The sequence below is a fragment of the Canis aureus genome, chromosome 19 (assembly GCF_053574225.1).
Source record: "Canis aureus isolate CA01 chromosome 19, VMU_Caureus_v.1.0, whole genome shotgun sequence".
Taxonomy (NCBI): Eukaryota; Metazoa; Chordata; class Mammalia; order Carnivora; family Canidae; genus Canis; species Canis aureus.
Genome location: NC_135629.1, coordinates 36,227,904 through 36,243,007, shown reverse-complemented (window position 1 = coordinate 36,243,007; position 15,104 = coordinate 36,227,904). Strand labels below are relative to the sequence as shown.

At 40.7% G+C, this 15,104-nt stretch overlaps 1 protein-coding gene across 6 annotated transcripts in view; it reads left to right on the top strand.

Annotated features, from left to right (window-relative positions):
• CACNA2D3 (calcium voltage-gated channel auxiliary subunit alpha2delta 3) overlaps nt 1-15,104 on the top strand; it is an 832,272-nt gene that overhangs the window by 774,173 nt on the left and 42,995 nt on the right. For 4 of the 6 annotated variants that reach the window (XR_013357841.1, XM_077858494.1, XM_077858493.1 and 1 more), the window contains one exon: nt 9,522-9,633. The exons of the other annotated variants lie outside the window; for them this stretch is intronic. Coding sequence is in view for 3 of the 4 variants with exons in the window: in XM_077858494.1 (XP_077714620.1) it covers nt 9,522-9,633 (112 nt within the window). In the remaining variant the exon portion in view is untranslated. The remainder of the gene's footprint in view (nt 1-9,521; nt 9,634-15,104) is intronic. 6 annotated transcript variants of the gene reach the window in all.

Genomic DNA, 15,104 nt, shown 5'->3' with positions numbered 1-15,104 from the left:
AACTAAGACTTTGAGGTCGTACATTGCACAGGTGAATTCTTCAACAAGCTCGTGGGCAGTGCTTAATATCGAAGGGAGACACGTTGCCTTGTTCAGGCTGAGTGAATGGATAACCACTCTGTTTTTTTGTTTGTTTGTTTGTTTAATGGTTTTTAATAATTATCCTCTTAAAATATAAATCTAATCATATTATGCTCCCTACTCAAAAGCCTTCAGTGTTTGAGCAGTAATTAGTAGAAACTCTTAGAGGTGTGAGTTGAGGAGTTAGATCAGCAGATTGCATTCCTGTCTCCAAGGTTTGCCTTTGGCAAGTTAGTTGATCTCTTTGAGACTCAGTTTCTCCATAGTAAGCAAAATGGGAGACATAATAAATAATATTTATCTCCTATCTTGTGTGTGTTTAGTGATAAATCATATATATGCTGAGCATGGTAACTGGAACATAATGAGCCCTCAAAAAGTGATAGCTGTAATTACCTTATGATACCGGTGCCGACACTGTTGACCACAATGATGACTAGTCGAGTCCCCATGCCCTACAAAGCCAGTGCTCTTTAATGAGCGCCGGCTCACAGCCATCTGCCCCACCTGCTCCGTCACGCACTCTTTCTCAGACATGCTCTGCTTCTTCTTTCCTGTGTGTGTTCATTCATGTTCATTTTCTTACCTGGGATGCCAGGAACTAGCAGAAGACTAGACTGCTACCATTTTTATTATTTTTTTTAATTATCTGTCTTTTTCAAAGAGGTAGATTAGTAATGTCTCAGCCTCCTCCAGGTGCTGGATGTACTTCAATCTGACATTTCCTCTCCCATCCCCTAAAATCCTAGTGGGAAAGGATTCCTTTAATTCTTCCAGGAAGAGTTAGCAGGATTTTCTTCATGCTTTCGTCGCAGTCAGCTCACACATTTATTTCCCCAGCTCTTCTACAACCATTATTTATTATTATTCATGAAAGACACAGAGAAAGAGAGGCTGAGACATAGGCAGAGGGAGAAGTAGAGTCCCTGTCGGGAGCCTGATGTGGAACTCAATCTCAGGATCCTGAGATCATGACCTGAGCCAAAGGCAGACACTCAACCACCAAGCTACCCAGGTGCCCTTGCACCATTATTGTCTCAATTTGTTTCCTTCACACTAAACTAGAGTTTCTTGGTGGCAGGAGGTATGCCTTACAACCAGTGTTATCCCTTAGTACCTAACTAATGCTCAGTGCTTAATAGGTGCTCAGTCTCGGGATCCCTGGGTGGTGCAGTGGTTTGGTGCCTGCCTTTGGCCCAGGGCGCGATCCTCGAGACCCGGGATCGAATCCCACGTCAGGCTCCCGGTGCATGGAGCCTGCTTCTCCCTCTGTCTGTGTCTCTGCCTCTCTCTCTCTCTCTGTGTGACTATCATAAATAAATTTTTAAAAAATTTAAAAAAAAATAGGTGCTCAGTCTCCGTGTACTGAATACCCTAACAAATCTTCCTTTTGCTGGGTATGACCATTATAGTGACTGTCATCATGGCTTTATAATTTACACATAGGCCTATGTTGCCTACATTCAGGAATTCCCTCATTTCTTATTAGAGTATGACACGGAGGAATGCCTACAGAGAGGTGTACGCGGGGATGCGGCTGCACAGGGTGGCCTCTGATTACAGTGAACCTAATCCAAGTGTATTTGGGGTTGGTTCAATCCTGAAAAACTGACAGCCCAGTATTACAGCACCTTTGTGCTCTGTTTTCTCTCTCTCTCTCTCTCTCTCTCTCTCTCTCTCTCTCTCTCTCACACACACACACACACACACACACACACTGTCCTGGCGACCCTTAGTGTGTGGGTTCCACACTTGCCCTTCATGTTGGGTCAATACCTGCTTTGAATGTCCATAACCCCATTTCTAGAAATCTGAAGTAAGGAAGTAAACTGGGGTAGGAGCAAAGGATTCTATGACAGGATGATCATCACTAAGGAACTGATGATTGCAAATACTGGTAACTCTTTAAATGATGATTAATAGGGACATTTCAAAATAAATGACAGCCCATCCGCAGAGAGCCAGAGAAACTTTTTAATAAGATTCTGTTTCTGAAAACAGATCTTGTTCTTTTTTTAAAGATTTTATTTATTTATTCATGAGAGACACAGAGAGAGAGAGACAGAGAGAGACAGAGACAGAGGCAGACACAGGCAGAGAGAGAAGCAGGCTGGCATGCAGGGAGCCCAATGTGGGACTCGATCCCAGGTCTCTAGGATCAGGCTCTGGGCTGAAGGCAGCACTAAACCACTGAGCCACCCGGGCTGCCCTGAAAACAAATCTTTTTAATAAGATCAAAACTGCTAATGAAACTAAGTGACATAGCAAGATAAACAATATACAAAACTGTATATATGCCAGCAAAACGTCCAATGATGGGGGAGAGGGGATACGGAATTAAATAGGGTCAGCAATCAGTATGGCCAGTGGGGAGTCAATAAGCAGAGAACAAAATATGAACTAGGAAAGGAAGAGTATTATGTCCCCCAAGAAAATTTTACCTATAACACAAACCTGCTTTTGTTGAAAATTGCACACGTGAGAGCTGAGAAGGAACCCACTAAATGGGTGCTTGCTATCTTCTTCTATTTACTTTTCTTATTCCACTAGTTTCTCCACAGTTTTACTATTAGGAATGAAAAAGGTTAGATGAGATTAAAAGGGAAGGATGGTGTGGGATGGGGGATGCCTGGGTGGCTCAGAGGTTGAATTGTCTGCCTTCGGCTCAGGGCATGATCCTGGGGTCTTGGGATCGAGTCCCACATCTGGCTCCCTGCAGGGAGCCTGCTTCTCCCTCTGCCTGTGTCTGCCTCTCTCCCTGGGTCTCTCATGAATAAATAAATAAAATCTTTAAAAAAAAAAGGAATCGTGGAAGAAGGAAGATCAATAGAGGCCAAGAGAATGCACTGCAAGTTGGGCATCGGGCTGCTCTGGCCTCAGCGCCAGTTCCTGCAGACAAGTCACCACAGCTTCAAATCAGGCTTTGAGCTCCGGGAGCCTGGAGCAGCCGTTTTGCCCAGATTAAGTGCTCTGCTCTGGAATCAAGCAGGCTGCATCTGCTGCTTGCTAGCTGCTTGCTTCTGGGTGAGTCTCTTGGTGTGTCTGGGCTCTGGTGTCCTGATTGGTCAGCAGAGATAACCAGGCACTTAAGGCAGGTGTGAGAAATGGGTTAGGCGGTGCCCTTGAAGGCCTGGGTGGACTTAGCACAGAGAGAGCACTCCCCACATGGTTGGTGGTACTTATGCTTTGGGCAGTGGGGGCTTTTGTGACTGAGACCATGGCTGGCTTCAGTGCGCTCAGTGCTGAGAGCAGCAGACTGGTCAGCATCAGGGTTTGCTTTTCGGCATCCATCTTCACTATCCTGTGCCTGCCCACCTCTGGGTGAGGAGCTTCCATGATGAGCATGAGGATGCCCCACCTCTTCATGCCAACCTACTTCTCCATTTGCCCCATTCTCACCCTGGCTTGCTCCTCTTCCCCATGACCTGCTGCCCCAGGCTTCTGCCCACACTCTGGTTCTGGCCCTTCAGATTTGAAATTAGTTTAAAAATTTTTATTGTGTGCCAGTCACTGTGATCTTTGCTCACACCAGTGTTTTTCAGCCTTGGGGGGGATTTTTTCTTCTAGGAGTCATTGCAATATTTGGAGACATTGAACAACTGGGGGGTCCAGATAGGGGGTGGGGGTGCTTGCTACTGACATCTAGTGGGTAGAAGCCAGGGATGCTGCTAAACTTCCTAGGACACACAACCCCTGACAACAAAGAATTATCCTACTCAAAATATCATATCGGTAGTGCCAATGTTGGGAAACCCTGGTGTAGACTGAAGAGTATAGGTTAGGGAATGAAGAATAAGGAGGAAGATTATGGTGGCCTTTGCACTCATGATGCTTACAGAAATGGATGAAGGTTCCCATTCTGAAATTTTACATCCCCTCTCCTCTGCTCCCCCTGTACCAGGACCAACAGAGGGCAGAGTTTCAGCTAAGAGGAATAATGAGATGCTTCAGCTCACCATTTTCTTTGAGAAAATTCTTTTGAAAAAATTCCTTAATAGATAATTCCAAGTCACGTCGCTCTGTTGCCACACTGCGAGACCTTCCCCTAGACTCTAGAAAGACCTCATGAAATGGTTATATCATCACCGTACAGTGTGCAAATATACAGTGTAGTGCTTTTCCATTTCCAGAGTGTTGGCACTAGACTATCTTCAGATCCTATCATCATACCTGAGAGGTGGGGACTGCTGGAATTTGTCACTAAACCTTTCTGAGCTACCTAAGTCAGACAGCTATTAGATAATAGGCTCAGACATAAGCCAAGGGCTCAGCTAGATGGCAGTGAGCAAGGCAGCCCACCTTGTTTGAGCCCCTGTGCAGAGCTGGCTGCCTTATGTGGATTATCTCATTTGGGCCTATAGGCTTCTGCTGGGCAGGGCTGACTATTTGCAATCCATAGATGGAGAAATGAATCAAATGGGGGGTGAACAGACTCATCTTCGGGGCTGCTGTCCTCTGGGTATCTTTGTTAAAGGAAAATATAAATGCTAAGATCCAGTGCATCAGTAAAGTTTCAAGCATCACAGCAGTATTGACTTGCAAGGTTTCTTCATTCTAAATTTACCATTCCCTCACTAGATAAAGACCCTGTGCTGAGACATACATCTTTGTTTAGCTAAAAATGGAATCCATAATTACACTGTTTATCTGCTTCATTTCCTTAATGAAGGGGACTGTGCAAGCCCATTTCTGCTTGATTATCACAAAGGTATCATTTTGGCGAAGCTGCACAAAGAGAATGGAGCTTGCTGGCACCGAATATGAATGGGGGTGCATTCACAGAGACAAAAGAAGGGGAAAGCTTTTCAAATGGCAACTCTATTCATTCCCAGTTGTCTGCCCGTAATTACTGTGAACCCAAGTCAGTTATTCTCATCAGGGACATTTGTTGCTAAGGGAAAATTAAAGAAATTCAATTGTGTGGATGCTCCATTGGGTGCTTCATTGTGAGTGAGTGGTAGGTCATGGCTTCAGCTTGAGACAGCCGGCCTAACGGGGATGGGAAGTAGAGCAGTGTAATGGACAGAATGAGGCTCCAGGATGTGACTGGCGGAAGTGGATCTGGGCCCCCTAGCTCATGGCAATGTGACTTTGGCCAAGCAGTGTAACTTCTTTCTCTGGGCTAATTTCTTCATCTGTAAAACGGAAGACCAGTAGGCCTTCCCCATTGCATGGTGGTGAGGACTCTGTCCATACCAAGGGCCTAGCATCGTGTTTGGCATGTAGTAAGTGTTCAGTGAGTATTGGCTGTAAAGGTGGTGATGATGGTTTTGCTGGTTAAGTAAATGATGGTCATGAGAGTCACTTTCTCTGGGACACAAGGCAGGCCGTGTCTGCTTTCTGAACCCCAGTTTTCCGTAAAGTAAGGAATCGGCCTAGTTGAGATTTCTGGCCTCTTGTGCTTACACCTTTGTAAGATAATGAGTTGTAAATGCCTAATGGCTAAAACAATGCTCATTAGATCACTGGCAGCCTTAGCTATTGGTTCACAATTGCATAGATAAGCAGTAATGATTGGCAAATATATGTGGTGTCCATAGCACTCCAGGCAAAGAAAAGTCTTCATAATAAACCATGTTATTTAGATTAAATGTGGCCATGGTTTTATATGATAATTCGCATGTTTCCCAAAAGCACAGCAAGCAACTTCCAGCCAATCTATAGTCGGGTTGCAAACAGACTCAACGGTTTATCGCCACATCAGTATGGGTCCCCTGCAATTGTCAAGGGAAGAAGAATTTCATCTCCAGGAAGGATCGGAGCCAAATGAGCCTCACCATTGAGAGCGCTGGACTCATTCCATTGTAACTGGGCCCAGACAATTACAATTAGAGATGGTGCAATTATCGGGCCTATTTAAATCATGTGTGCTGCCTATCTCAGCCCGCCCCAAAGACCTTTCTTCCTCTCTTTCATTGGCCAAACTTCACAGAGCAGTTAAATATATGTGTGCTGGAGCCAGACGGCACAAGTTCAAATTCTGGCTCTGCCACATATTCACTGGATGAATTTGGGCAATGTATTTGGTTCACTCTTCCATTCACTAATCTGCAAAACAAGGATAATCGTGGTTCCCACCTTATAGTTTATGTCTTTTTATTTTGTCATGTTTTACTGTTAAATAAATGAATACATGTAAAGTAGAACAACATCTGGCATGTAGTAATTTCTTAATAAATGTAGCTGTTACCATTATGAGGTTATTATGTGCCATCTGCCGGTGTGCGCCATATCCACTTATAATCTTTGTTGTTGGGTTATTAGGTTTTTGAAAATTAATCTTTTATTTTATTTTAACTGACTCGTTTTTTGAAATTTGAATAATTTAAATATTAAAAGGAAGTTTCCCAAATTGAAACTCACTATCACTTGCTATATACAAAGGAGTCAATTGTGAACACAAGAACCATGACAACAAAAAGTGTTACCAAATTGTAGCCAGATGCTCTGAGGTTTATGTGTGGCCTCCCCAGATAAAGAAGGAAGAAGAGCAAATGAAAGAAAAACGAAAATGAAAGGTGGGAAAAGTTCCCTAGCATCCAACAAAGACACCTTCCTGACAAAAATCAGAAGCATTGAAAAAGAACTTGGAAGTGAATGATGTTTCTACCAGGTGCCTCTCTCTCTTGTTGCTGTTTGGCCTGGGCCGCCTAAACTGACCTTGCCTTCCCCTTGAAGGCAGGCAATTTGTCATGAGGGCCTGAGATGCTTACATTCCCTTTGTCTATTTGATTGCCTAGAAAAACACCATTCAGGGGAATTATTCAGATTTTCTGCAAGCATGTGATGACACTTGCTATGAGTTCGCACCACAGGGCATGGAGGTCAGGCAGTGTCTGGGACCTGTGCCGTTGGGAGCGTGACACTCACCAGTGCTGGACCCGCAGTGGAGCTGGGAGTCAAGGAGGGTGTCAGTGGCCTTTTTTTTTTTTTTTTTCCTTTTCTTTCTTTCTTTTTTTTTTTTTTTTAAGATTTTATTTATTTGAGAGAGAGTATGAGTGAGAGAGCACAAGCAATGGGGACCACAGAAGGAGAGGGAGAAGCAGACTCCCTGCTGAGCAGAGAGCCAGATGTGGGGCTCTATCCCAGGAACCTGAAATCATGACCTGAGCTGAAGTTAGATGCTTAACCAACTGAACCACCCAGGCACTCCTGATTGGCCTTCTCTAACCCAAAAGCAATGCTTCCAAAAGGCCAACAGTTTCTAAGAATTCAGTGCAATAACGTGCAGTCATGTGGCTGCATTCAAGTAAATATGTTCACTTAAGCAGCCCTCACAGTGTGTCACCACTCTCCATGTTTTAATTCATCCTCAAACAACCATGTAAAGTTATTCCCTTTTATTCCCATTTTACAGAGGAGAACACTAAGTCATAAAGAGATTGTGTGCCTACCTTGTGCCTTTAGCTACTATGTAATTAGTCCAACTCCTGGCAGGTGGGTGGGAATGCTCTCCACCAGCTAGCATTTCATTAAGGCTGTGTGTGTGTGTGTGTGTGTGCACCTGCATATATGTGAAAGTGCCCACGTATGTCTCTTGGTTAAAAGCTGTACCTGCCTGGTCTATTCATTACTCAGAACAACTCAGTGAGTTAATATGGGCATCTTGCCTTAATGTCAGTGACCTGTTTCTGGAAATCACAAGTCATACATAAAAAAGCTGACTGGATCCACTTCCTTCTGTTTTAGATGAGAAAAATAACAACGCATTATGCTTTAACCCCAACCCCGAATTGCTCTCCTCAAAATAATTAAAGCTCAGTGAAAAGCCTATATATATATATTAAATATATATATATATAATATATATATATTATTTTAAAAGCCCAATCACACTAGGATATACATGCTTGGAACACGGCTTCCTGATCACCCAACAAATATCTGGTGGCTACCAAATGCTCTTTTAGCACCCAGTAGTCCTGTATGGCTCACCTAGTGCCAGCAGCCTCCACATGGACATTCCACAAAACATGTACCCACGCTTCTGACATCCATTCAACTGTATTTGGAATACAATTTGAGACTCTGTTAAAACATCATTTTGATAAAATCCTATTGAGTTTTGGTATGGAAAATGTAAACTATATATTCTATATATTTGTAAATACATGTTTATATTTCCATATAAACATCAGCCAAAAATTGTACAAAGTTTGGGTATTAGAATCCTATGAGAGCATTCTACTGGTTATATATATATATAAAAAAATATATATATATATATATATATATATTTTTTTTTTTTTTTAGCGGAGTAGGGAGGGGCAGAGGGAGAGAGAATCTTGAATAGGCTCCACAACCAATGTGAAGCTCCATGCGGGGCTTGATCTTACAACACTGAGTTCATGACCTCAGCCCAAATCAAGTCAGATGATTAACCAACTGAGCCACCCAGGCACCCCCTGTGGTAAAATGTTAATGAGTGACAAGTCCTGTGACAAGTACCCATACTATTGGCATCTTCATTTTACAGATGAGAATATTGAGGATTAGCTAGAAGCAATGGAGCACAGGATTTGTACCCCAAACTTCCCCGATTTCAGTCTTTCCTTTTAACTCCTGTATTAAAGTACCTACTACCGTTATCATTCTAATGTTACAATGACTTTATTATAATGTTAGCGTTGTTGTTTCTCTTGTTACTGATTACTGTTGTTACTATTTATTATTATCATTAACTGACATTTACTCAGCACTCATTATATTGCAGATACTCTACTTAGTACTCAACATATATTGTTTCATTTACTTCTCACATCACCCTCTGATAGAGGGACTGTATTAGCCCCAATTTACACAAAAAAATTTTTGAAATTTAAAGAGGCTCTGGAACTTGCCCACGGGACATAACTTGTTAACATTATTTTATCAACCACCAAGACTTCACAAAATGCCCACTAGGTACCCATCCATGTACCAGGGTTATCTAGTGCTGTATTACTGGACAAGGAACTTCATAATAGCAGGATTAGGTTCATGGCTGTGGTTCAAAGACATTACGTATTTTACTATTCCATATTTCAATTTTGTTTCTGTAATAAAACCACGCAATTGTATCATGACCTTAGTCTCACCCTAAATAATACGGTGTAACTCCTATTTTATACATTTATTCAGACACACATATGTGTTGTTGCTAAGTTCAAGTAAGTCTGAAGTCAGAGATCCGTTGACTGATGTCGTCCCAGAAAGTATTCTTGTGATGCATAAATGATAGTGGATGAAGCCAACACAACGGCTTGAGGAATTATAGCTTATAGAGTTGCTTGGCAGATGAAATCACTTGACTAATTAGAAAATAATGCATTATGCTGTGCCTAGAAAAATCACAGCGCGGCAGGAGCGGAACTGGGTTCTGAGTTACTGTGGGCTGCCAGTCATAATAAAGCCTGTGCCTGTGTTCTTTATCTCCCCCCCCCCCCCCACTATCCCTACAGCCCAGAAATTGAAACAGACCCTGGAGCCTTGTGATACTGAATATCCAGCGTTTGTCTCTGAGCGTACCATCAAGGAAACCTCAGGGAACATTGCTTGTGAAGACTGCTCCAAGTAAGCCTCCCGCCTCCCTTCTGCTCAGTGTAGTACATGTGTCCGGGTGCTCACGATCACAATGAGAGATGGAAACATGGCTGCCCTCTTGTGTGAGGAAGTGTGTCCACCAGCTTGGAAGAAGCATCATTTGGCTTCGCTAGAGAGATCATTTAGAATTTGGGAAGCATCCGAAATGCTTGAGAACGCATCCTAGAATACATGAGGTTTTTAGTCGAGTTTTATTGTTGATTGGAAAAAGTCCTAAGGTCCTAATTGGTGTTTTCCCAGTTGACAGTTGGCCATTTCAGCTAACTGTTGGGAAAAAAAAAAAATCCTTCAGTGCCTTTCCTAGTGGCACCAAATCTTCGGGACTCGCTGGAATCTGGTGTCCGGGGAATGAGTCTTGGTCACCTACTATGCATTTTCCTGATTACTAATGACATTGGGCCTTTTTAAATGGTTTTATTGGTCATTTGGGTTTCTTAGCTCTTCATTCTGTTGGCAGTTGCCTGTGGGGTGATGAGTCTACTCTTACTGATTTGGGTTGTGTATGTTTTGGGTATGATTTCTCTGAAGTTGTATGCTTTACATATGTGTCTTCCTCATCCTTCATCGGACTCCTCACCTTTTATGATGTCTTTACATTCATAGAAATTTTCCTTTGCTTTTATTTTAATGTAATCTAATATATTCTTCTGTGATTTGTGCATTTGTGCCTTAAGAAATTAGTCTCTGCCTCGTGTCATAATGATATTCTCATATAGTTTTATTCTGAACGCTCCAAAGTATTGACTTTCACATTTAGGACTTGAATCCCTTGAATGTATTTGTGTGTGTGCCATAAGGTAGGGTCTAATTTCATCTTTTTCAAAATAGTTGCCCTGTTAACCAGCACTGCTTATTGAATGGTCTTTTTTTTCCCCCAATTGATTTATCATGGCACCTGTGTCATATAGGATGTGTTCCCATCTGTATTCAGATCTGTTTCCAGGTTTTATGGTTTGTCAGGACTGATGTCAACCCCATATCTCTTAATTATTATAGCTTTGTAATATGACTTGATAATTAAGAGAAAAAATATCTTTTCCATACTCTCTAAGTTGTCTTGACTATTCTTATCTCTACTCTTTCATATTAATTTTGTAATCGGCTTATTAATTTCTATGAATTATGCTAGCGTTTTGATTAAAATTGCTCAAAGTTATAGATTAATTTGAAGATAATTGCTGTGTTGTATAATACTGGAAGTTCCCATTTATAAACTAAGTGTGTCCCTTTATTTACATGTCTTTTAATATAGTTTTATAATTTTGTGTTAGATTTATACCTTGAAAGCATATAGTTTTTCCTGCCACCAGAAATGGCATGCATTTATAACTACATCTTCTAATTGGTAATTGCTAGACTCTGAGAATATCACTGATTTCCATATGTTGACTATCTTGTATCCAGTTGCTAAATGGTCTTTTAGATTTAATAGTTTGTGTATGGTTTCTCTTGGACCTTTTTTTCACACACACTAATATCATTTGTGAAAATTTTCCTTTTTAAACTCCATACTTGTTTTGTTGGTAACTGGACTTGTTGACTAGAAGCAGTGAGAGTAGACAGCTGTATCTTGTTTCTAATTTAAGGGAATCTCTTCTAATAATTCCATGTTAACTATGATGTTTGCTATACGATTTTTTTATTGAGGTATAATTCACATACAATATCATATTAGTTTTAGGTGTACAACATAGTGATTCATCATGTGTATACATTATGAAATGGTCACCGCAATAAATCTAGCTCCCATCCGTCACCTTGAAAAATTGATACAATGTCAGTGACTCTGTTCCCCATGATGTACATTACATCCCCATGATTTATTTATTTTATTGCTGAAAGTTTTTACTTCTTGATTCTCTGTACCCATTTGGTCTCCCTCTGCCTCCTCCCCTCTGGCAACCACCAATCTGTTCTCTTCATCTATAAATATGAGTTTTGGGTATTTTTGCTGATTTATTTTTTCAATTCCACATGTAAGTGAAATCATGTGGTATGCTATTGGGTTTTCTAAATTGTTGTAAAATATTAATAATATTAAATTTGCCTCCGTAACTATTTTTAAGGAGATTTTGACAGTGATTTTCTTTCAAGTTTGTTTGTTTATGAAATCGCTACACCCAGTGTGGGGCTGGAACTCAGCACCCTGAGATCAAGAATCACTTGCTCTGCTAATTGAGCCAGCCAGGCACCCCCATTGTAACTATTTTTAAGTACAAAGTCCAAGAACATTAAGTATGTTTGCAGTGTTGTGCAGCCATAACTGTTATCCATTTTCTGAGTTGCCTTAGATTTTTTTTTTTTTTTGCAGATTTTGTGTAATTATTCATGAGAGACACAGAGAGGCAGAGACACAGGCAGAGGGAGAAGCAGGCTCCCCGCAGGGAGCCTGTTGCGGGACTCAATCCCAGGACCCCAGGATCATGACCTGAGCCAAAGGCAGATGCCTAACCACTGAACCACCCTGGCATCCCTGCCCTATATTTTTTGATAGATAACCTTTTATTAGGTTAAAGAAAACCTACTCAGGGGTGTTTGTTGCTCTTGTTGCTGTTGTTTGAAATTTGAACAGATGTTGGATTTTATAAAAACATTTTTTCCACATTCATTACTAAAATATTAATATGTTGACTTACATTGATAAAAATTTTTAAATTTTTAAATTTTAAAATTTTGAAATATATCATACATACTATATCTTTAAAGGTAGATAAATTATCTACTGTGAAAACATGCTTTCTTTCCCAGGATGGCCTTTCATTGCCTTGATTACAAAAAAATGAAAACCAAAACCATCTTGCTAGGTCTTCATGTTATATTGAATTTTCCATCTGTCCTCAAAAAGAAGAGGAGGCTAGGGTGCCTGGGTGGCTCAGTCTGCTAAGCATGACTCTTGATTTTGGCTCAGGTCATGATCTCAGGGTCTGGGATCAAGCCCTGGGTCTGCCTTTGTGCTCAGTAGGGAGTCTGCTAAAGTCCCCCCACCCCTACTTCCCACCTTCCACCCCAGCCTCCCAAGCCCTCCTCCCCCTCCCCATACTCTTTCTCTGTCTCTCTCTCAAATAAATAAATCTTAAAAAAAAAAAGTGTGGGCTATATTTTTCCTTTCATATATTTTCATTTGATTTTGCTATTAAGGCTTTATTAAGGTCATTTTATTGTCACAAAATTACTTGGATCTTATAAATTTTGTATAAGGTTAAATTATCTGGTTCTTTTAGTTTGGTAAAATTTAACCAGAAAACTATGAATAGATAGGTTTTTCACTTTTTTTTTCTGTGTGAGTAATTTTGCAACTACTGAATTAGTTCGTTCAGTGGTTAGATATCTTTGGAATTGGTAATTCTATTTCTTAGAAAAATGCCTATTTTTTCCCACTTTTCATGTTTATTGCATACATTTGTTAATAGAGTTCTCTTTTGATTAGAAATGCTGCCACATTTGCAATTTTGTCCCCTTTTAAATCAGCCTCTCTCCCTTCCCTCCTCCTTTCTCCCCAACACCACCTCTTCTCACCCCTTCCCTTCCTCCCTCCCTCTGCCTCCCTCTTCCTCCCTCTTTCCCTTCTCTTCCCTCCTCTTTCCCTCCCTCCCCCTCTCTTCCTTCCTCTCCCTCCCTTTCTCCCCCCTTCCTTCTTCTCCCTCTCTCCCTACCTGTCCTTCCTCCCCCCTTCCTCTCTCTCCCTCCTTCCTCTCTCTCAGTCCTTCTTCCTGCCTCTCCCCCTCCCTCCCCTTCCCTTCCTTCCTCTCCCTCTCTCTTTCTCCCTACCTCCCTCTTCCTCCCCCTCCTCCTCCCTCTCCCAGTCTCCCTTCCCTAACTCCCTCTCTCCATTGTTTCCTCCTTCCTTCTCTCCCTCTCTGTACCTCTGAGATATTTGCTTTCTTTTTCTTTTCAAAGAACCATTATTTAGGTTGTTAGATTTTTCCCTATTTTTTCTTTGACTCTCCATTTCGTTTATTTTGCTTCTTATCTGTATTATTACCTTTCTTCTATGTTTTGGGGATTTACTTTTTATTATTTTCTAACATTTTGTGTTTGTTGCTTAGCTTTTGCAACTTCATTCGTATATATAATAAACATATTATATATATATAATTTCTCTCTGCATTTCAGTTTATACAGGGATTTCATTATTATTTAGCTATGATAATTTTCTAATTTTCACCGTATTTTTGATCTGTAAATTTTTAAATAATGCTTTAAGATTTCCTAGTATATAAGTTTTGAGGCTGTTGTCTTTTTCTTCTTGATCGCTGATTAAATGACATTGTGGTCTGTATACCACATGATCTGTGCAGAGACTTACTTTGTATTCTAGTACTTGTCCACGTAGTTTTTGAAAGCAGGTTTCATTCTCTAATAGCTGAGTACAGGGATTAATGTGTATCTATTGGATCAAGTGTGTTTATTGTGTTAAAACTTTTGTTGTTGTTGTTCTATTTTAGATATCAAGCCCTCACCAGGCTTATGGATCTTTCCACTCCTTCATTTTATTCATTTACTTTGCTTTTTACATTTGGAAACTATGTTACTGTGGGCATCCCTGTTGAAGACCAGTATAGCTTCCTCTGATCACTACAGGCTAACCTTCTCTGGGAAAGTACTTTATGCGTCAGTGTCTATTTTGTTTGCTAATAGCACAGATGCAGTATTTCTTCGTTTGGTGACATTTCCTAGGCATGTTTTCCCCTTTCCTTCCATTTTCAACTTTCTTTTTTGTTTTTGCCATTTTGCATTAGGATTTTGTCTTATAAATAGAATGCAGCTGGCTTTGGCATTTTTATTATCTCCATTATTGGAGATTTAATCTTTTATAATTTACTGTGCTTAGATAAGTTTGAATTTATTTCTGCCATCATCTTATAGACTGTCTATCCCTATACTCCTTCTTTCTTTCTTCCTTCCTTCCTTCCCTTCCTCCCTCCCAGCTTCCTCTCACCACCCTGTTCCTCCCTCCCTCCCTTTCTTTTGCCTCCAATTGGACCTATTGAGTTTTCTCTATTTCTGTTTTTCCCTTCCTACTATGTAGGGTATGCACTCTTTTCTTGTAGTATTTACCCTTAACCTTGTACAGGTTTCAGGATCTCTCCCCTCTCCCAGAACAAACTCTCAGAACCTCTGACTTGGATTACCTCTCATCTCTTTCATGTGATATTTCCTAACATTTTAGCTCTTCTGTGTTTTTACCCCACCAAATACGTTATTATTGCTGTTGCTGCCTGTAGTAAATGAGATATTTACCAGTTTGTCTACTATTTTTTAAAAACCATTTCTTCTTGCTTTACAGTATTTTAGAAGTTGTTGGGTTTTTTTTTCAGGAATGATCTAGAAATGGTAAATGATCTCATTCATTGTCTGAAATGCTTTATTTATTATGTACTCTGCAATGATAATTTAGCTCCATGCTATCTAAATTGAAATATTTTGAAGATACTATTCTA